A 24,136-nucleotide genomic window follows, 5' to 3' on the forward strand; every position below is an offset into this window, starting at 1 on the left:
CTGACAACATGCCTTCAATGCAGAAATGTTTTCTTTGTTTGCACTTTGCAGCCCCACCAATATTATTGTGTTCATTGTGTGCTGCAGTTTAGATGAAAAATGTCTCCTTCTTGGTGTCATAAATCAGACAAAGTGGAACACAAAAACAGTATACAGTGCATAACTGTGAAATATACATAACGTTAGAGTGAGAAATCTTAAGGAGTCTGCTTTTTATCTCTTTGCCTTGACTTTTAATCTGAACACTTAAAATGTGTCTTCAGGAAGCAATACAGGAAAAGCTTTCAATGTATCATAAAACTGAAAGCACTACTTTACTGAGCAAAACCTGAATCTAGCTGAAAATTGTATTGCATTCATGTATATGGTTCTTATTGCACTCTTAAGGTCTTCCCACAGTATTTCTTTTTCAGACATTCTGTTGTATATTTATTGTTGTGCTTGACATAACTGTCCTGTTGTATGAGCTCTTTGGTTTGGGCATCACACAGTCTGACCTTGGTGTTAGGTGTAGGCTGTGTGCAGACAGGAATCGTGGACCCAAAAGTTCAGACACTTGGAGGCACAAAGTAAACTCAAAAAACAGCTTTAATGCTGAACTAAAAAGATACCAGAACTGAGACTTTAAACATAAACTCAGGCAAGCAGACAAACACACAGCAAAATAAACGGTAGATCGCGACACAGAGAAACACAGGGCTTAAATACACAGAGGGAGCAATCAGGGAATGGGTAACAGGAGGGAAACACAGCTGGGGCAAATCAGGCCTAATGAGACAAGGGGAAGCGAAACCAGATACATTAACCTCAGACAAGGACCTTCAAAATAAAACAGGAAACATGACACAGACTGAACTAAAGACACAGACTCACACGCACGCACTGCAACAGAGGGAACAGAGACGTGGGACCAGGGCAGACACAGACACTGACTGGACACGGGGATATAGCTACTAAGGATACACAGAGACGCGAACTACACAAGGGGATACAGCTGACAGGGGAGACAGAGCAACTAGAGAAGACAGAGACATAAACCATAAGACAGAACTCAAAGAAACCAAAGACTAGAAATTATAAATAATATAATAAACTCAAAAACCCTGGGTCAACGACCCAGGCATCCTAACACTTGGGGTTAATTTATTGGGTTGTCCACTCCTGCTAATATTGTGGCATTGTGCTAATACACACCTGCAACGTAACACTTGGACTGCACTTGACTAGACCTGATAATAAACTTACCAATACATCTATAAAACAGTTTCTTACCAGAAGGTCCTAAATATTGAAGCTGTGTTCTTCTATTCTTTTCTGCCTTGCTCCCTGTACTGACAATCATGTCATAGTTTATACCTTTCATGCCATAAGATTAGCCTTAATCTTGTCATTCAGTGAGACTGGCAGCTGTACACCCTGACACACTGATTTGTTTTATGCCACCTACACTTCTTGTTGCTATTTGTTCCACTCTGCCCTCCTCTGCTTTGGTTGTTCTGATATGTGTAATTTGCAAGATTTGTCATATTACTTCTGTCTGAGTCTTCCTGTTTGTTTGTTTGTTTGTTTGTTTTGTGTGTGTGTGTGTGTGTGTGTGTGTGTGTGTGCTCCAGTATGTACAACAATAATTTCTTTGTGCCCCTCTTTTTGTTTGCTCTTTCATGTCAGATACTGGAACTCTTTAAGGAACCTTGTTGTTTCCCTCCTGAACTCAATGAAGTCCATCATCAGCTTGCTCTTCCTCCTGTTCCTCTTCATTGTGGTCTTTGCCTTGCTGGGGATGCAGCTCTTCGGAGGACAGTAAGTGATTTGTCCAACCTGATCTGTTCTTTTTCCTCCTCTTTCCAACCATTTATAATTCATCACACGAGCACCAACACAAACACAAATCCTCTCCTCTTCTACTTCTCGACTCATTTCCCCACCTGACCCTTCTCGTGTATGATCCCTGGCCCAGCGTGGCAGTGGTGACAGACATGTTGACACAGCAGGTAGCTGGCAGATCAGCAGTAGTGACTGCAGCCCTTTGATATCACTCTCAGCAGGAGCTCCATGTCTTCTAACAACGGGAACACCTCATGATTCTGGGCTGGCTGCAGTTAATCAAAGGCCTGGCATCCGGCCCCGTCTGACTCAACTCACACACAAACATTTTACTTTCTCTCTCCTCACATATCATCTCACATCACACGAATACTGCTCTGGTCAGATAGTTTGCCTTTTTAAATCTACAGTACTAAAATTATTATTAAATCCTGTTGAGTGCTTAAAAAGAAGGTAACTGGATGTCTCTTGGCTTGTGAAGATATTTCACATCTCGTCCAAAAGGCTTCCTCACTTCTATAACAACTGTGTGACCCAGGTATTTAACCCAATGTAGGTTGCGTCTGGTTGCTGTCTCTCCATCTCCATCTTGTCTCTATGTTGCTCAAAAGAGTGTCTTTTCTCCACTTTTTTGAGAATGCCAAACTTGTCACTGGGATTAATAATATCCTACCTAGTTTGGAATACCCTATGATCCAGAAACTGACATTGTACATGGAAGCCATGTTATATCTAGCCATTAAACTATAAAGAATTTATATAATATAAAGAATAAAAATTTTCACATTTTAAAGTCTAGAATGTTTAATCAACCAACCATACAACCATCCATCCATGTTTACCTGCTTATTCAATTAATGGTAGCAGGGACCTGGAGCCTATCGTGCACGTGTTGCACTGTGGGAGAATGCCAGACCACCCGGAGAGAGAACCCATGGAAGCATCGGGAGAACATGCAAACACAACACAGAGAGGGGTCAGCTGGCTAGCAGGAGGCTGGCAGAAAAAAAAACAATCAAGTAGAACAATTAATCTCAGTGAAGTTAGTCCAAAGCACAAGGAAGCACCGTGCTTCCCAAGTGGGAATAAGCACAGACTGGAAAACCAGGGTAGCTGAGGCAGGGATTATATTTGATTGCAGACACGGATTCAAAGAGTAGTGGTGAAAAACAATCAGAAAAAAATTACACACAGTGATGTCATTTGTGAGACAAAAAAAGGTGCTGGTATTTCTGTGTGTCCACCATTTGAAAAACAATAAGCAACACATGGAAGTATTTAGTATTAAGTAGTGGAGTATTTCTTAATCATTCTTTTTAATTTGGAAAAACTGCACTCATTTGCTTTGCAATGTTCTTCCTCCAAGAAAGTTTAAACTGAACAACCAAAACACATTTAAAATGATATTTTAACCAAGTAGTGGCACATTATGTGATAAAACAACAACAACAAGTTTTTCATCAAAAACAGGCTTCTAGATGTATTTATCGGTGTCAATGGTTAGTACTGTTGCCTCACAAGAAAAAGGAAAAGCCTAATGTGCTGAGTGACCTTTTTATTTGGAGTTAGTATGTTCTCAAAGACTGATTGTTGTAAATTCGAGCGTGGATGAGCTGTTTGTCTCTCTGATGTCCCTGCCTTTTAGCAAAGTCAGCTGGGGTGACTTCAGTCACCACGAAAACACTGGTTTGCAAAGCAGTTAAAAAACATGGATGGATTTATGTTCCTCCTGGTCAGGCATACCTGACCAGGAGGTCACAAACTTAAACAAAAATTAAAACAAATAGATGAGTTTATAAGCTGTAGTGTTTAATAGGTTGGATTCTATGTCAGGTTGTCAGAGTGATGAGTCCTGCATGATGTTATAAATGTTATAAATACGCTTTTATTTAAAGCATTGACCTCAGATGGTTTAAGAATCTCTTCTCCATTGTATTTTTCTCCGCTCTGGCAGGTCATAAATACACTCAACTGAAATGCACAGACGGCCTTCATAAAAACCACAACTGAATTTCTTTGAAGCAGGAGGCTGTTGCCATGGCATCAAGCCTTACATCAGTCTGCAGCATCATTAACATCACATCAGTCTCTGGTGATGGACAAGTGTGAGATGAGTCTGACATCCACATGGTGCTTGTAGCCAGCTGAGCACACCAGGCTGAGCACAGTGTTCTCTGCCCACCATAACAACCATGCTATTGTTAATTCCCTTATTCGAACATTTTTACCTTTAAAAATGTGCCCAGGATTTTAAATATTTTTTTTGTGTTCATGAGTCTAAACATAGAAGTGGTTCAGTCGGGTCAGGTAAAATCTAAAGAAACCGCAACAGTTCCTCAGACAGAGCTTCGTTTTAAATAAAAAGTTTTCAAACCTTTTTTTTTTTCTTTCTTTCTTTTTCAAACCTAAGTAGAAGACTGAATGGCCTTTTAAAAGGCAGCAGAAGTGCTTTGTTATACCCAGGCTTTATTTTTGGCTCAGAGATTATGTACTTGCTCTCAGAACGGTAAAAATTCTGAGAACTGAAAGATAAACAGCTTGAGGTAGAGGACTGTGTTCATCCTCCTGCTGAGACTCACAGGACATCGTTGACTGTTTTGCAAAAGTGATAAGCTCAAAAGTGCAGGATTTATTATAATGCAATAATTTTTGGTTTTCTGTTGGCTGCTTTGTAGCTTTCAGTTTTAGAGGTACAGACCTTCTTTTGTTGATTAACTCTGACTTTTTGTGGGCACAGGAGAGATGGCATTTTTACATTTTCTGCTCAGGCCCTTTTAAGTGTCCAGGATTGGTAATTGTACATCCTTTCAAAACAGATCAGAAACAGAAAACATCAAAGGACAATTGTTTACTCCCAACCTGTTTGACATTCCAGTTAATGAGTTTTTGGAACATTTTAAAAGACTTGGCATTTCATCAAAAAATTTAAAAGATTAATCTGCAATGAAAATAATCACTCGTGGTCAGTCAGTCCATCCAGGAATTTATTATGCTGCAAAGATGTAATACAAATTAAAATTAATCCCATCATTTTCTACAGTGTTTCAGAACTTCTTCAAAAGCCAGAGTGAACAAAGAAAAATCAAGGCTGAGGTTCCACAGAAAAAATCCATCTGACTGTGATCTGAAATGCATTTTTAAAATAAATGTTACCAACACAAATTAATTGTTTGTCAAGTCTTATGACACTTCAGCGTTAGCATATTGTGTAGATGCTAATCTAAAAGTGCTGGCTGAGCCTGCACCCGCTCAACTTGCTTGTTGAAGGAAGTCGCACATTGACCATGGCGGTTAGCAAGAGGAAATTCATGTGTTATGGTGCCACATCATTGAAACATCTTTACTAGCTAATGCTAGCTGTGTTCCTCAGAGCAGTGAAAACAGTTCCAGCGGTAGCTTGCCTCGCCTCGCGTGCTATTCCCCATCAGTTTACTGTGAAAGATTCACAGTTTATCCACAACGTGCATGCGCAAATCACAAAAAAAGAGATGTTAAACAGTGACAGCTACAATTTCCTATGAGTACAAAAGAAGCAGAGCTTTGAGCAACAATAGACAACCGTGGTCACAAGATGGCAGTGATCTAAAGCAGGGGTAGGCAACCTTTTTGATCATGAGCGCCATCTAAAATTTCCTCAGAAGTCAGTGTGCCATATGATTGCATTAGCAATAAATTTAATAACGCTCTATATTAACAGTTACACACTATATAGAACAACTTTATAGAATTATATTTGTTCGCAGATGTTGGCAGCTATCAGCGAATAGTTATCAGCTATTTTGAAACAAAAAAAGACACTTTTTATCCATAACAGTAAATGTACTATACAACAGAAAATGCAAATGCTATTTATGGTCTCCTCACAACAATGATAAGAAAAATAAACTGAGCCAATATGGCATGTTTGTTAAAACAGAGACACAAATGTTAATGTGATCTCTGGTCTCCCACTCAGAGACACAGGTCTCCAAGTGTCCAGCATTCAGACGGCTACCTGAGGACACTCATGTGAGAGAAAATCTGCTCACACAGATATGTAGAGCCAAATACTGTCAATAAGGCCTCTGCAATGTTCTGAAGACAGTTAAACTTGTCAGGTAGTGATGTCCAGCAGGTGAAAATGAAAGCTCCATGAACACGCACAGCTGTGGATTCCAGCTGCATTCGTAGTTCTGTAAACTTTGACCCCCACAGAGTCGAGGTTTTCAGTTCAATCAGCTGCATTTCGATGTCGCATTAACTGGCATTAACTCAGCCAGTTAATACGAGACAAATCCAGCTGCTCATTAAAGCTTTCTGGTTTGATCAGAAAAGAAAACATTGGTCCATACACCTGAAAGTCCCGAAAACGCATTGTGAATTCTGTCTCGAGTCTACGGATGTATCCGTGTATTTCCGGGGTGCTGACAGCTCCTGAAGCATTTGTGTCGGAATGTGGAAATTTCAACATCACTTGAAAAAACTGCCAGCTAGCAACGTCCCTCTCACCGGTAGGCTAAGTTATTTTTAGCCAATTACAAGTTGAATCTGGTAGTTGGGGCTGTTAGCTAAGATACTGTCATTAAGAAGAGGCACAATTAATGTGTCTATGCGAGCTGATTTGCGATGTGCACCGCTGGCCCAGCCATTTATTTTTTAATGCACCTGCTCAGATTAATTCACTGCGTGTCGTGCCCAGGGCTGGACTGGGACAAAAAATCGGCCTGGGCATTTTGACTAGAGACCGGCCCACCAGGTATTATAGGACAAGCCATAAAGCCTTTGAATGAAAACAGATGCCGTTGTGACAGTGATGTACACTGTCTTGTTGGTATATGTATAATTTCTATACATTTTATATCAGATAAAAACTTTGGTTGTAAGATTCAGATAATTAGTTATGAAAAGCGAGACATTTTAAATGAGAATAAGAAATAAAAGTATTTCTTTGTGCCCCCCTTTCCCTGTTAATGCCCTACCTGGCCCCCTGGCAAAACTTTGCTAGACCCGCCCCTGCACAGTTACCAGCTGTCAGCTACTTAGAAAAGCATCCTGGTGTTATTTGTCTCTCAGAAACAGTTCATCGCTTCCGTTCAACTCATTCATGTTAACTAAAAGGTAAACCTGTTTCGCCATCACCTGTTCAGCTCTGATGATTCAGTAAGGACATCTCCTGGTTTCATCTTCATGTTTCCCTCTCACCACATATCCAAACTGATATCATGACCTGCAGCTTTTACAGCTGTGGCTCCAGCAAACATCAGCTGATACTAGAAATTAATATTAAATAAATTCTAACAACAGCTGATCAAGCTTAAACGTGCTGCTGTTGTTTAACGTGACATCCGCTGGTTTCCTCTTTCTGGCGCAAAGTGAGCGATAAACAAACAAGAGAGAAAAGCTGATCAGCTGATCATTGATCAGTTTCATGATTGAAGTAGAAACAGAAGAGAGAGGGGGAGAGAACGAGAGAAGAAGAGGCAGCTGCAGCATAAAGACACAGAATAACTCCACCTTTGTGTCTTTTTCCATTGTAGCTGAAGTCCGGGACAAACTGTGTTCCTTTTCAGCTCAATACGAAACACCTAATATTTTCTCTGAATGTGGGACAATTCCGTTTTTTTAAGGAGCCGTTGGCAACTCTACTAACTAACCTTATGAATAAAACAAAGTTCACTATCAGTAACATAGTAGCACCCACCCAGCTGTATAGAAACTCCGTCATGCTAGCTAGTACGCAGTACGAGTTATTGTAACTGGCTGTAAAAAGTCAGCACAACAAAAATAAACTCCACCTAAACTTGGTTTATATCTGACCCAGATAGACTGCAGGTCATAACTTCTTACCTGAAGTTCAGTTCACCTGACACTCGGACCGGCGGCCGCATAGGGTCTCTCCTACTCCTGCCTCCCCTTTCCCTCATCCACCTGCTGGCCTCTGTGGCAGCTCCGCCATAGCCACCACCAAACAACTGAGTTATTTTTACACATTGGTCAGCATCTGGCCAGACCACCACCTTTCATTCTTTATACCGTTTCAAAAAACAAAAAAAAAGAAAAAATCATCGGCCCATAAAAACGAAAAATCACCATCAGCCCACCGGGCAAATGCCCGATGGCCAGTCCAACTATGGTCTGCCATCAGTTAACCCTTCGTGCCCAGGGTTGCTGACCCCTGATCTAAAGGATGGATGCAAACAGCTTTATGACAGCAGTGTCTGAGACAAATAGAGATAAATTTCTTTTCTTTGCTTCATTTTAATCGATGTCTATTTTTAGATTATAATTGTCCTGGTAGAATGCAACTGGGTTTTAGTAATAGCTTATCTTCTGTTGGAAAGCTTGGCTAGAAAGGTACATTCTCAGTACCTGTGGCATAGGTCACTTGTATGAGCTAATTAATTCCAAGTAACATTGAATTTCACCCACTGTAACTGAAGTAGAAACTTTTGGTTGGGCCACACTGAAAGCCATTTTATTTGTCAGAGAACTACATTAAAAACACCAAAAACATAATGGAGAAATTTCAGTTCAGTGACTCAAGCTTTCAGCGGTTAGCCTTTGTAGACGCCCTGTTTCCAACTGCTGTGTCAGCATTCACTCATCAGTCAAAGCTGCTACATCTCTAACTTTGACCCTTTGTAGTGTTAAAAAAAAAATCAACATCTGTGCAGTCGAAGAGTCTGTTCGTTTTTTGTGCCAGGCTGTACAGTAAACATTATTATTAACAAGGCGTCTATGTGGGCTGACTTCAGTTTAGAGCAAACTTTAAGTGGCCATTCTAGTTTTTCTTATAACTTAAAGTTAACACATTGACACTGTTTCTTATCTAATAGCAGGATTTGCCACTTATTTTATGAAAAAAAGTGAAATCAGATAAAAAATAAATAAATACTAAATCTTGGGTACTGGTTGATGACAAAAATTATTCAAAAATCTAAAAACCTATAATATGAAAATATTTTAGCTGCATATTTTAAATAGTCATGTGTTAACAATATCCATTGCCGTTATTTATACAATATTAGCTGTTGTTGTTGCTGTTGTAAATGATGTATGATGTAGGAGAGTGCGAGCATGAGCTTGTGGGGAGTTTGGCCTTCTATGACTCTGATTTAATGAAGTCTCCATGGACGACACATGGAAGCCAAACAGTGTGCTTCCAATCCTTATTATCAGAGTAAACAGAAGCCTGCACACAAAGGGGCAGCAGCAAAATGCAGCATCCATTCTCAGATTCCACTAATCCCCGGTGAACGAGGGGAAAAAAGACAGAAGTGTGGGATGGAGAGAGAGTGTGTGTGGGTATAAAACAGGGAATGAAAAGAATAAAAAGAGGGAATACCGATATGATGTGAAGTGGAGAAATTGGTGAAGAAAGCAGACAGGATGAATTAAAGACAAATCATTTCCCCAAAATTTAGGGTGATGATTTGTCACTTTTTATTCCAATTTAAAATCATCCTAACACAAATAGTGTAAAGTTATGTACCCCAAGGTAAAGTTTATGTAGCTGAAGCATATATATGTGTGTGTGTATATATGTGTGTGTATATATGTGTGTGTATATATATATATATATATATATATATATATATATATATATATATATGTATGTATGTATATATATGTATATATATATATATATATATATATATATATATACATATATATATATATATATATATATATATATATATATATATATATATATATATATATATGTATATATATATATATATATATACATATATATATACATACAGGTCTATACAGGCCAGAACATCCAGACTGGCCAACAGCCTGTATCCACAAGCTGTGAGGCTCCTGAACTCTCTGCCCCCCTCTCACGGACAATAACCATATCCAACTTCTTAATAGCAATGAACTGGTCTGCATTGGTGCATCATATCTTTATTCTCTTCCCCCTCCTGCCCCCCCCTCTTTCTTAAATAGATAACTATCATATCTGATATCATATCTCACAGTACAATAATATTGAATGGGTTGCATTGTTGTATTTTGTCATGTTTCTCAGGTCTTTGTCTGAATTTCTACGAACATTATTGCTAAGGATTGTCTTATTGCATTGGAGTCACACTGGGTTAAATATGTACACTTGGGTTTTAAGGGGTATTTATTATTTTCTTCTTTTTTTGGGTTGTATGGAAGCCCCAAACGCAATTTCATTGTTCTTGACAATGACAATAAATAAATACTACTATATATATATACATATACATATATATATATATATATGTATATAACTGTCGCCGCTCCACATCCTCTCCTCATCTTAAAGTCTGTTCCTTTTCCTTTTGCCTCTCTTCTACATGTGGGTTTGACTTCCAAAAACAATTTTCCCCAGCATGTTCCATTCTGGTTTTTGCATGACATATCACATGCTTGGGATTATATGGCTGTTAAGACATTAAATTTTTATACAAAATTGCAAAATTAATTGCATTTCAACTCAAATTTACAGTATTTGAACCCATATAAGTCATTTTAGGTGAATACTTGTAGAATGCCTATTGGAAGCATTCAATGGGAGCTTGCTATATAATTCCTGAACTTTAATATGCATCTTGCTTGACTATCGCATGAAAACTTTGTCAGGATTATGCTGTCTTCTGAATTCTATTTTTTCAGATTTTTTTATTACACCTTGAAGTCGGGAGACATTCAAGATGGAAAGAATATTTATTTATATTTGATTGTAAATTTATAAAGAATTTTTCAGCTCTGCATATTTTGCTTTAAAACTCACCTGCAATTTTGTTCTGATTACTATTTTTTATTGTTTACTTTGTTATTTTTTTATTGTAAAGCACTTTGATTTTAAATGTCCAATATAAATGAAACAATAAATTAATAAATAAAATACTTTTTTGTTTATATAAAAAAACTGGAGATCCATTCAAAGAAAAAAAAAACTAAAAAACTAAAATATAAATATTTTAGTAAGAAGCATTTTAACTGAAATCCAGGATGCCTAGAATTAAAGGTATCCCGGTTAAGGGCTTTCTACACAGGCAGCAGCTAGCAGCAGAGTAATGATAAGACACATAGAAAGTCATTGATATTCAGTCACTTAAAGCAAAATCTATGCTAGCAAGCAATTGTTTATAAATGATATGACACTGTTATATGTAGGATTCAAATGTTAAAATAATGTTGGCTGTACACAGTTTTACACAGTATCTCACAGTCTGGTTAGACGTTCAAATGTACTGACCAATTTACTAATATTTCTCAAAACTTTAACTTTATCCAACTTAAATAATGCACATTTAATTTGTAAATATCAACAGCTACCCACAGTGTGGTGTAGTTCCAACAATAGCTTTAAAGATAAAAAAAAAAGACATATGGATATGTGGAATACCATGCACAATGCTTGCTTTCTTCTTTGTTCATACTCAGTCACAACTGAAAAGCATCAAAGGTGGAGAAGAAATCACTCAAAGTATGGGTAGGAAAAGAAGTTGGGTTTGCTTAAAATGGGTATAGTGATAATTCATAAATCTGTTGCTATCCATTGGAACTCTGTTGCCACCTACATACATATAAATTCACATTAGTTACATATATTCAGTCCAGCCAGAACCTTGAACCCTCCACAAATCCTGAGTCAGGTGCTTTACAGCAGCGGTCCCCAACCCCCGGGCCTCGGACCGGTACCGGGCCGCGAGAGTTGAGGCTCAGGTGTGAAATGTATGGTTTTCAGGGTTTTTATCGGTTTTCAGTGTTATTTTGTTATCGTTTTTATTGTTAACTCTGTTTTCCTGGGTCTTTTCGCGTGTGTTATGAATAAATCTTCTTTTTTTCGGTACCGGTACTAGTTTTATTTATCCGCGACACCTTAAAGGCCGGTCCGTGAAAATATTTTCGGGCATAAACCGGTCCGTGGCGCAAAAAAGGTTGGGGACCGCTGCTTTACAGGACAGAAATTTTAATAGCAAAATGACACACAAAATACAACCAGTTGAGTATCTGATGTGTTGTGCCCATTTTGCAGTGTGACACAAGGACCGGACACACACAGCGTCGACAGTTGAATATTTACTTGCAATGTTTAATGCCAATCTGAGTTATGCAGTTTTCACACTGCTCAGCTGAGTTCCAGCTCAGCACACACCGCTCTCCTCCAGCCCCTGGCAGCTACTGAAAACGGGGAGGCATAGTTAGTGAGATGGAGGTCAGCTGTGTGGGTGAGCCATCCCTTCACTACTCCACCCCTACCCTGCAGCTGAGCCACGCCCTGCTATATGCAGCCTGACTCAGTTCGATTGCAGTGCATTGGCATGTGATCTGACCACAACAGAATTTAATAAACCAGAAGATAAATTTGAAACCAGTTGACTAAATCCGTCTTAAACTAATTTCTTTCTTTGCTTTTTAGAGGAAAGGTGAATATAAACTAAGTAGAATTTGAAACCGGTGAACAATCATTTGTTTTCTCATATTAAAAACAATCACAAGTGCTAATTTTTAAAATAACATACATTTAAAAACAATACATATTTCCCATTATTTTGCCATGAATTGAATTTTTTTTTTTTCTTTTATCCAACCTCAAACATTTCTTATACCTGCCTTTTTATTTTCATCATTAACTGAATGAAGTTCAAATGATGAATAGTAGGAATGCAGGTTCAGTTGAATGACCGACCCATCCTCATGCATTTCTGTGTCACTCTCTCATTGTCTTCTTTAGTTTCAAGACTGCGGATTCAGGTTTTGGCAGGTTTGTTGGGTCATGTGGGGGCTTTTTGCAAAGATTTAGAGTCTTTTTGTTGAAAATGTGCATGTCTGATGAAAGTATGTCATTAAGCTAGAGCCTCTTATTAACGTCCATTATATAGTTTCTAAATTGCTTCAGTGTCGTAGAAATCCAGTAAAGAGAACTGAATCCACTTTGGATCCATTATATCAGACATACATATTGAAGTCTTGTGTTTATCTTAATACTAACATACTTGCAGCAGAGAATAGCTTTAAAGGTTGTGTGGCAAGAAGATATTCTGTTAGTGAAGCTGTAAATACTGGAACGTTATCTTATATTCTTTGGTGATTTCTGTTGGTGCCTTTTCCGCATGTTCAGTTTTCCATTCAGGTTTTCTCTTTTCTTGAGCCCAAAACAGACTGGCACTTTCTGATGCATGCCAAGATAGCCATGTGTACTATTTTATGTGCTTCATACAAGTTACTTTAATTTTAAGGTGATGAAGCATGGAAACAACCAGGCTACCTCTTGTCATTTAGCACTTCTTCTGTGGTGTTTTAAGTGTTTTAACAAAAGAACTGAAATCAGCTCTTTGGTGAAGAATTGTGTGAAAGGAAGAAAAATGTATACTTCACATTTTACTTTATCCGCTGAACTTTTTTGATGGTTAACATGGCATGTGAATTGGTTGATTTGCTTGTGAGTACAGCAAATGTAGCAGTGTGTTTTGGACTTAATAGCCGTGAGCTTTGGCTACCTGGTGACCATTATGTCCTTCTGTTGCATGTCCCTCCTCCCATCCTTCTCTACAAGCCTTTATCAATACAAAACACCCCCACCACTTGATGTAAGAAGACTAAGCTCTCCCTGGATCTTTAAAGAAATCCGAAAAGCCTACTCCCATCAGTGTATTGTGCTTCTGTCTTTGTGAGGACGTGTAAGTTTTAGACATTTTTGGAAGATGTGTACATTTTGTATGAACATGAATTCAAAGAGCAGTTAGAGCAAAATATGTAAGTGTAAATGCTGGCATTTGATTTTACCTACAAAAAGGTTGGGAGTTAAATGTTCGGTTTTTTTTATGATCAAAGGATAAGTAAGGATGGTGACAATGCATCATGTAGCATGTTTAATGGTAAGTTTGGTAAACTCTGGAAAATTTTCTTGTGTAAAGCTTGTGTAAAAGTGTAAATTAGTTGAAAAAAAAGGAGTAGGTATTTTACACTCTACCGTTACATAAGTACATAAAAACAATACAACCCTTGTCTACTGAGAATCATTACAGTGAAGTAGAAGCCTACAGAACTCAAAACAAAAACTGCTGTTAAGAGCCATGCACACTACAGCAAGAGCATTTATTAAAATGCATTTTTGTTATTTTATTATGTTATTTCATTTCCATTAATTACTTCAGCTGGCCTCCTCCTACCTTCTGGCCCTTGATCCCCTACACTGGCTGCACTGTCCGAAGTTATGCCTTGGCTATGGCTGACAGGATAAAACTAGCCAAATAAATTCCAATCTAGCCTGCAGAAGGTTGCTTCTGCACATGTGTAAAAGAGTTGGATTGCCAATGAATGCATTCCTGTTTTAATTGAAAATGATAGCTGACTGGAATGATAGCTGAAAATTACTGGAAATGAAGCTCTGTGACCTTGAACATGCCACTTTTTCTCTGCTGAAGCTGTTCATTTTCAATTTACTTTAACAGATGTCACCAGAATCACTCAGCATGATTGTAATGTATTACTTTAAGCCCTGCTGTCAGTATTACTTGCTATTTAAATGTATTAATTTATAAAAATGTAATTGTGATCGTCACCTTTCTAGCAAAAGTCAGAGAATATTTACACAAGATAAAAAAATAAAAAATAAAAAGCCACAAATATATAAATGTTGCAAGGCTTTGAAGTCTCCCCAGTTCAGAGATGGCATAAGGAATATTAAATCCAGTCTGTCTCATGATCTGCTGTCAGTTTGTTGACAGTTTCAATAGCAAGGTCTTATGGATAAATGAAACAACAAAAGCAATATCCATGTTATTATAAATTGCATTTATCCTTTATAATTGTTGGGATCAGGAAATGATCATTGAATGTCCTCACAGGTATAGAAGTACAAATGTGTGTGTGGTGGGGGTGTTGCAGATGGGAAACAAAATGAAGAAAATGATCCAGTTGTGACTGCAGTGTGAATCTGTCCTTTTTTGTGCTCTCATGTTTCTCATGTCCTGAAACATGTATCGTTCCTCACAGCTTTCTTTTTTTTTATCCCATTAATCCAAGTGACTTTCCTGAACTGCAGGTAGAGCCCATTAAGACCTGACTGGAACCTCGTTTTTAACATTTGCTCTAATGGTTTTGGTGTTGTTGTTTTTTTCAGTTTGTAATTATGTTGTTGTGAATCCTTTTTAGGTTTAACTTTGAAGATGAAACTCCAACAACAAACTTTGATACCTTCCCAGCAGCCATCCTCACGGTGTTCCAGGTAAAACAAGAAAACAAAACATTACACATATGTGTGCAATCATGCTTTCCAAATGAGAACAAGAGCATATTGACACTATGGAAAAATAAAGTTTGTTATCAGTCATTTTAATTAGAGCAAATGAGGGGTTTGCATATCTCCGTGTGCCCTAATGAGCTCACTGATAATCCTTCAATTAACCTGTACTCATAAGCCCTCACTCTGTAAAGTAATTTAATTCTGTGCTCTGTGAGATTTGCATGCTCCTTTACAACCCAGCCTCACTCTGACTCTCGTTTCCCTCAGATTCTGACTGGCGAGGACTGGAATGCAGTGATGTACCACGGGATCGAGTCTCAAGGAGGCGTTCGCGGCGGCATGTTCTCCTCCATCTACTTCATCGTCCTCACACTCTTTGGAAACTGTATCCTTTTTGACATCACAGCATACACACAGTCAGAAGCAGTGCCCATCAATTACAGAAAAAATTTAATTGCAATGTAAATGCTGACCTTATCAACAGTAAACATTTCATTGATACATGTAAATGAAATGTTATTGCAGGGATGTTTTACTTTGGATCATGCTACAGCCAACTCATGTTACAAGTTAAGTCTTTCAAGCTCGTAAATATAGGCTGAAATGGGAGTGATTTCTCTAAAAAACAAAGGTGATGAAAGATGAGAATTTTTTGCCAGCTAGCAGTGAGTTCTTACTCTGTCAGCCCGTCATGTACTCTTGTGAACTTGAGGTGAAAAATTAGGCCCTGCTCTGTCAGGTAAACTGACAGATCTATTCAGCATCAATTTTTCAGATTGCTACTAGTTTGGTGGGAAAAGCCAATGAATACTTAATCTGTCCAACTGTTGTTGCTCCTGAGTGCCGTTGTTATTCAGACACCCTCCTGAATGTCTTCTTGGCTATTGCCGTCGATAACCTTGCAAATGCACAAGAGCTGACGAAGGTAGGCGGGAAAACCAATCCAGCAAAAAAAAAAAAAACCCAAAACAAAAAAAACACTTGCCAGATGTTGATTTTTGAAACACAGTAAAGACAGATTCATCCTTTACTCCTTGAACAAATTTCAGTGTTGCTGAGACACCTGGCAGAGTGAGCTTTTTCAGCAAGCTTTTCCTGGGTTTGATGTGATCCTATTTTCATGGCTATATTAGGGTTATATATGGCTGAAAACAGATATCAGTCTTTCGACAATATCAGATGACACAATTAAATTCTGATTGACTTTTTTTCCCTAAACAAAGGTCATGACTGCCTAATCTGATTTTGCCCAGAAAACTATGGAGATCTGTTGCAATAGTAATATATTCCTCTTAAGCACAAATTAATGTCTTGGTTGTCACTGGCTGAAGGATGAAGAGGAGCAGGAGGAGGCAGCCAATAAGAAGCTCGCTCTACAGAAAGCTTTGGAAGTGAAAGAAGTCAGCCCGATGTCAGCAGCCAACATTTCGATCGCTGCGTAAGTTTCTCTTTCCCCAGACAGCAGCGCTGTTCAGTCCCACACGGAAATAAAACTGTATGATACCTCTCCGTAGGTTCTTCCCTTTCAGTCTGACATGTCTGTGTGTATATTTGTACCCTGTTTGATTTGTCTGTGTTCTGAACTTCTCATCCACTCCCATTAAGTCAGTGCCCCTGTGGTGTTTCTTATTTATTACACCCTACTCTTTACCCTCTTTAATATTATAGGCAATTAAGGAAGCTTCAGTGAGTAATACATGTGAGTTTCCACTAGCAAATTTCATGATATTATTTTTTTATTTTGCCCTTGAATGTTGCTACCTGCTGCTAAAATGGCATTTTATAATCAAAGCTGTTGTTTGATTTACAAATGATGCAGCTCTCCATTCTGCATCTTTAGATGATAATCTCAGTAGTATTTTAGATATCGTGTCCCAGTTATTTCTCTCTGTCTACTAAAGTTAGTGAGTAATGATTAGCAAAAAATCATAAAAATCAGCGCAGATACTTGGTGTGATACTCAAAGTTTTCTGAGGATTCTGCAGTCTTTGGAAAACTAAGTACACTGTTAGGAATTAAGAGTGTAAGAAGTATAAATAAAGTTGGGCACTGCTAATAAAATTCAAATGCAAATGACTTGAAAGTTTAGCAGGTTGCTGGTTTGTGTTAACACAATGTCGTAAAAATTACACAATTGGTCTTCCTAGCAAATTCAACCCATGGCCAGACCATGCAATGCTCAGAGAAACATAAAGAAGTCCAAGAGCTACATCTTAGACTCTATAAGCCTCACTTAGCATTAAATGTTAAAGTTAATGACAGTAAACTTGGAAAAAGACTGAAAACGTGTGACTTGTTTGGAAGGGTTGCCAAAAGAAAGGCTCTTTTCTATAAAAAACAAAAAACACAGGAGCATGATTCTGGTTTGCAAAGCTGCATCTGAACAAACAGCAGGATGTCTGGTACATGCTCCTTTGGATAGAGGAAAGTGGAGATGTTTGAATGTAATACACAGTGCGCACAGTCTTTAAATGCTACATTTTTAAGTTTAAAACTTCAGTTTTTTTCTGTGTTGCTGTGAACAAATTATGGGTTCATTGCATTTTTTTTATGTGGTCCCAACTTAAAACCAAAGCAATTCACATGAGATACTCATAAAGAGCGAGTAAGCTTAATGCAAATCATAAACAGTGAGACATGAAGACTAACATTAAGCATGATGACAGAGACAGGGCAACACTGATAAAAAATGGAGAAACTCAAAGTGGCACAAGAAAACCAAAAGAACCCAAACGGATCAATTATTCGTAGCTATAAATTATCACGTCTCACTGTATTTTCCTATCTTATTCACTAAAACAGCAACAATGCATTGTCTCTGCATTGTGTTCGTACGTCATTGTTTCCACTTGTGTGTTAAAAAATTCTGCATAGGTCTTTTTGTGATGACATTTTTTTTTATTCATTTGTAAAACTTGCTCCTTAATTGCCGTCGTCCTCACTATGAGGTCAGTTAGAAATTATTACTGCCGTAAATCCCTGGCTAGCCGACTTGTTCCCCATTACACTGCTCTTAGTGTTATCACGTGGCCCTGTGCATTAGTTTCAGCCTTGTCAGACATGTTTAGTTTGTGCATTGAACAGTGTGCTCACACAAAAAGTCAGTGGGCTCATAAGAAACTCTTTATTTTTACTATCTGTGTTGAATGTGCTGTTTCAGAGAAACTCAGGGTTTCATTACAAAACTGAAGACAAAATCTAAGAATCTTCATTTGAAATAATTTTAAATATCTAAATATGTTTCAAATTCAACATTTCATTGTAAAATATAAGATTACATTTTCCTCTTCATATGTTTTGGATTGAAACTCCTGAATGGTTTTCAGTTTCAGTTTTCGTCATAAAGATGTCACACGTTTTTCCGTTGCTGTTGTGTTATTGAAGTATTTGCACAGATTAGTCCTTTGCTGTAACACAGAAGGCAGGGGGCAGGTGGAATGTCAGTCTTTTTGTCCACCTGCCCCCTTCGGATTTGTGTCTCATTTTTTTTTCCTTTGTTTTTGTTCTGCATGTACAGTTTTGTAAAGCAAAATCGAGATGCACTCTCTCGCAGGTCGTCCATCAGCAGCATTCAGTCACCGTGAGTTATCACTCTCTGTTACAATATTCTCCTCCTGGTCTCCTCTCCTCTCCTGTTTCCTTTCCTCTTTGCCTTCTCTTCTAGTCTTTCATCCCTTCTGTCTCCTTTCTTCTCTGCAATGCATTGTTTTTTTTCCCTCTTTACATCTCTTCAAGTTCTTGTATCCTCCCACTTTCGGACAATCTGTGCTCTCCTCCAGTCCTCTCCTTTCCTCTCCTTTCCTCTGCACCTTCATAAAACTAAATTGTGTTCTGTCATAACTTCGTTGCTATTGAAGTGAAATGTATTTATGGTTCTTCTTTTTTAAGTCATTGAAACTGCACTACAGCAGATGGCACACGGTGCCACTGTGGTTTAATTTTGACTGTAAACTGTAGACTGTTGTGCCTCTGCCTAGCCTTCGGTGCCTACAGTAATAGATCTTCAGCTCTGTGATGTGAATAATTTGTCTATAAATGTTTAATTTCTCTGCTTTGCTACTACCACAGGCAGTTTGGCATTTCCATTCTATTTGTTATTGTAGACTCCAGGCTGTCACTAAAAGAAAAACACAACAACAACCAGCTTTTGCTCTCCCTCCTGGTGATCTGCTCTCTTAATTGATTACGGTGCTGCTGGAAGGCCATCGCACCTCTTTGAGTTAACACTGGTTTCTTATAAGGACTGCTCTTCTTGTGTTTTTGAGTGTGCATGTGCTATGTCACAATATCTCACCAGTTACTCTAGCATTTCTAGCTTTCATTTCTGCAATCGCCTACATGTATTTCAGTAGTTCACCTGTCGGTGGATACCTGTCCTGTCCTGTCTTCTGTCTCCCTGTCTGTCTCTTAGGAGTTATACTGTCTACTCCTCCCCCGCTCGATGTGTCTTGAGGTACAGGTGATAAAATGGAAATAAATGACCTAACCCATAAAACTCACAAATCATACTGTGAACAGGAGCAATATGCATTACATTGATGACAACCAGGAATATTATTACATTAAATGGATGCTCTATGTTTGATTTTTTTATTTTGAGAAATAAAAAAAGCTCCCATTTCGCCCCATAATTATTATCCCAGATCATCTTCTCCTAAACTCTGCTATTACCCACCGCATGATTTTCCTGCCTGAACCATTTGCACATGACTCGGGTCACCCTGTGCAATGTCAGTGAGGCATGCCATATTAAGAAGTCCCAGTAAACGTTTTGATGTTGTCTGCTACAACAGCCGTTCTAAGTTTCACATGATGGTTGAAAAATACTTCTAAAATAAAAGTTTTAGTAGTAGCTGTAGTATCTTTCTAATAATTGACAAAACAAACTTATCTTGCATGTGGGAAGAGTTAAAAAAGTATCCCTACAGATTACACTGTTATAGTGCAAGACTCCCAATGTCCTGTACAAATAAAATACCATGCACCATGCAACACACAATGAGACAGGAATAAATTAGCATGTATATATGTATTAATATACATGAATATGTGCTTTTTATTTGGAATATAGACATCTGATAATACTAGAATTAATACGCTGTGTGGACAAGTACGTCAATCTGTAAGGTTTCAATAATCTAAAATTCCAGACTTTCAATAAAATGATGTTGTGATAAATAGCAAGTATCAATATTTATTTATTTATATTTTTTTATTTGTAAGGGAGGATTCATTGGAACTACTAATGTACATGGAAACGTATGCACACCTCATGACAACGTTAAAATGACCAATGTTACTGACGTCTTTAATAATAATGGATTGCATTTATAAAGCGCTTTTCGGGGCCCTCAAAGCGCTTTACAATTCCACTATTCATTCACACACTGGTGTGAATGAATAGTGGAGGCAGCTACAGTTGTAGCCACAGCTGCGCTGGGGCAGACTGACAGAAGCGAGGCTGCCATATCGCGCCATCGGCCCCTCTGGCCATCACCAGTAGGCGGTGGGTGAAGTGTCTTGCCCAAGGACACAACGACCATGACTGTCCGAGCCGGGGCTTGAACCGGCAACCTTCCAGTTACAAGACGAACTGCCAACTCTTTGAGCCACGATCGCCTACAAAGATAGTTTTGGCAAGATAACACAAACCCAACAATTCCGCCAATGTACATGCTAAATAACAGGAATATCAAAGTTTTGATCCTCTCATTTTATTTTAATTTCTGACATGCACCACCATGCAGCAATACTCAATATAATTTGTTCCACAAATTTACAAAAGATTCTAAGAGTTGTCAGGGGGATAGATTACTGTGCATGTTCTTGTTTAAAGGACTAAGCACGCTCGGTCTGCGCACAGCAATGATAGTGAGTTGGCTAGTTTGTAATGCAATAACAATAGAACTTGCCCATATTATAATACAGGTTTCTAAACCTGTGATTTATGTGTTATGTGGTTGCTAGACAACATGATGACCTTACAATATGCAACATAGATCATGTAGGGGTCTAAGATGTAGCTGTGGTAGGGTTTGTAGCTCAGCTTCTGATCGTGTAGGAGGAGTTCATGGACGGAGAGACTAGAATTTGTGTATTTTAGTAAGATAAATATCTGTAAGTTAATGCTCAATTTATGAAATTAGTGGAAAAAAATCTCATCTTATTGGTTGTTACTTTCAAATCTGACCTCGGGTATAAACTGGGTACCTGTATTAAGTTTGAAATAGTTGTACATGTGTCCATTTATTATTATAAACCTTTGTTTTTTTTAGCAAACACTCACCTGAGTGGAAAACCTTTCTTTGAGCATATAAAATACTTTTATAAAATGTGCAAATCTCTTATATACCACAAAAAGCCTGCTTGTAGTCTAAAAGAGAATGACGCCTTAATAACAACATGTCAGATTTATACCAAGGAGAAGTGAGTTAGATTGGAGAAGAAAATTTTAGTCTGTGACTAAAGAAACTTAAAACCCTGCATTAGATTTATAATGTAATTTCAGAGATTTATAATGTAATTTCACAACATTTAAAAGCTTAACAGTGTAATATAAGACATACTTAGTGGTAAGAGAATTAAATGTCAAAATATCCAAATTAAGAATAAGGCTCTCCTATTTAGACACAAAAATAATGCTTCATGTTTATGAGGACATAGAATTATTTTCTGAATAAAATGCGAGTAAAAGTTTATTCATTTAACTCATTAGTCATTAAAGAAATTGTACCTGGTACAAACATATCAGGTAAATTTCATTTAACAAAACTCCTTTAAATATAACTGTTTACATTCTTTAACAAAATGACATGAAAAATGTACGTGTCATCGAATGACTTAAAGCCAACATTTTGCCGATAAGTAGATATTTTTTTGAGTGCACATTGCAAGAGTGTATGCTGTGTGAAGACGTGTACGAAGATTGTAAGAAAGAAAACTGTAAGAAAAATTGTCAAATTTTTCTATGTTGGTTTTGAGATACATATTCATGCATGGTAAGTAAAGGTTTCACCATTGCACACATCTGTGCTGACGCATCCATAGGCTTGTTTCTAACTCACTTATCCAGCGTCATTTTAAAGATAAATGTTAGAATTTGCAGATGACAGTGTGACTATGGGTGAAAGTGTGGATTGTAATGTTCACCTCATAAAGTAGAGCTAAACGTGTTGTATGTCATTACTTACTGCTGTTCCATGATCTTTTCCTGTGGGTTTTATTCGATGTTTGCAGCAAAGAGCAGCAGCGTTCAGCGAAGGCTATGTCAGTGTGGGAGCAGAGGACTAACCAGCTTAGGAGACATAACATAAAAACGAGCAGTGAGGCCCTGTACAACGAGCTCGACCCTGATGACCGCCTATTGATGTCCAGCGCCCTTCATCTGCACCCCGACATGAAGACTCACCTGGACAGGCCCCTTAGGGTGGAGTCCAAGAATGGAGACAAATCCAGCAGGGCCCCCGAGGGAGGGTGGGAGGAGGCAGGGGATCTCCGGCAGGATGACAACTTTCACACACACTCCAGGAAGCATCACCGCCACCACGACAGTAGCGGGGAGAGCAGAGATGAAGGAGATGTCCGGGGAGGGAGGCACCACACCCATCACAGCAGGAGCAGAGATCACAATGCTGATGGTCCACAGACAAAAGAGAGGAGAGGGGAGATGAGTCACAACCGCAATGGAGGGCAGGGGCACAGGCACCACCACCACCAGACCGGCTCCCCTGAGGAGGAAAATAATGACCTGCAGGGAGGAGGACGAGGAGGAGGAGATAATAAGGGGCATCACCACCATCACTCACATCGTCCACCTAAAGAGGGGAATGGGATGTTGGCAAATGGTGCACAGTCAGAGCAAAGGGGTAGAGGGGGAGGTGGAGGAGATAGTAATGGAGAGAGGAAGGACCGATGCTCTCGTACGGGCAGAGCTCAGACAGCTCTGGGTGGAGATGACTCTAAGAGGAACAAGAACGGAAACAGAGGTTACAGGTAAAGCTGCAGATTTTGTTGTTCATATAAAATGCTTCATTTTCAAAAATAATGACCTAATCTTTCAACTTAAACAACACACTATACTAATACACTTTATTTAAGTCGTAATGTGTCCAAATAACTTAATTAGGTGTATTTACCTCAGAATATGTCATAAATTATTGATTGACTAATGATTATCTCATTCACTGGCTGTTAGTTAGTTCTGACGTTTGATGATTATTTGACATCTTAAGTGTAAACAGTAATATGTAAGAAAATATGACATTTTATAATACATTTTTTTATAATACTTCTTCATCCCATTTGCTTTGGTCAAAAACCTTAGTGCAAATTTTGCTTTGTTATTGCTAAATGTGTAAATTAATAACTGTTTTCCATGTCAAGTTAAAAAGATGACACAACTCTGTGTCAGTGTTGCAAAAAAGTGAGTTTTTGCAGGTGGAAGTTCTGATTGCGTCTGTAACAACAGACACAGCCAACAAACACCAAAGTGCTTTTGCTTTTTTATTGTAATTTTCTGATGCAATGTGTTTTGAACAGAAGTTTTTATTATTGTTGGTTTCATCAGCACATTTAATATATTACTGCTCCCAAATACAAACTGCAGCTCAGTAAGATTAGATTTTCGCTCTGCTTCCCATTTCTTCATTCCACATCCATGACAACACTGTTTCTTTTTTCGTAAAGCCAGTTTTAGACAACAACCTATCTGAGTGGACATTACCAGCACTCCATGTGCCATTAATGGCCTTTACTTGTGATTCTCATTTGATGCTTGACCTCGAATCAAGTCAAATAATTAACTCCACCAAAATTGGTTTCTAAATAAGTTCAGCAAAAAATATGAAGACACAGTTCTGCTGTCAGGTGTAGCTTCAGTCATAACTTGTCATAACTTAAAAAAACATTAATCCACTCTGAATTTCGTCTAAGTAGCGTGGAAAGAAAGCAATCTTTTCCCTGTGTGTGGGACAATTCCCACTAGGGATTAAATACCTGGGACTCTCCACCATTTGGTTCTAGAAGACCAAAGAAGCTTCTCAGATGAGAGGTGAAACCTCTTTAAGAAAATTAAAGGAGTCCAGCTGCTTTCTCTCGTGG

The 24,136-nt window shown here is 38.3% G+C and overlaps 1 protein-coding gene across 5 annotated transcripts in view; it reads left to right on the plus strand.

Moving 5' to 3' along the window:
• The window catches only part of cacna1bb (calcium channel, voltage-dependent, N type, alpha 1B subunit, b), a 232,620-nt gene that overhangs the window by 145,663 nt on the left and 62,821 nt on the right, over window positions 1-24,136 (plus strand). For all 5 annotated transcript variants that reach the window (XM_085413491.1, XM_085413490.1, XM_085413493.1 and 2 more), the window contains 7 exons: window positions 1,669-1,800; window positions 14,947-15,019; window positions 15,305-15,422; window positions 15,895-15,962; window positions 16,369-16,475; window positions 18,555-18,617; window positions 22,274-23,029. In XM_085413491.1, coding sequence (XP_085269617.1) covers window positions 1,669-1,800; window positions 14,947-15,019; window positions 15,305-15,422; window positions 15,895-15,962; window positions 16,369-16,475; window positions 18,555-18,617; window positions 22,274-23,029 — 1,317 coding nt within the window. The remainder of the gene's footprint in view (window positions 1-1,668; window positions 1,801-14,946; window positions 15,020-15,304; window positions 15,423-15,894; window positions 15,963-16,368; window positions 16,476-18,554; window positions 18,618-22,273; window positions 23,030-24,136) is intronic.

This window comes from Rhamphochromis longiceps, linkage group LG7 (assembly GCF_057381845.1).
Source record: "Rhamphochromis longiceps isolate RC_006_pf linkage group LG7, R_longiceps_female_GT1.1, whole genome shotgun sequence".
NCBI classification, from domain to species: domain Eukaryota; kingdom Metazoa; phylum Chordata; class Actinopteri; order Cichliformes; family Cichlidae; genus Rhamphochromis; species Rhamphochromis longiceps.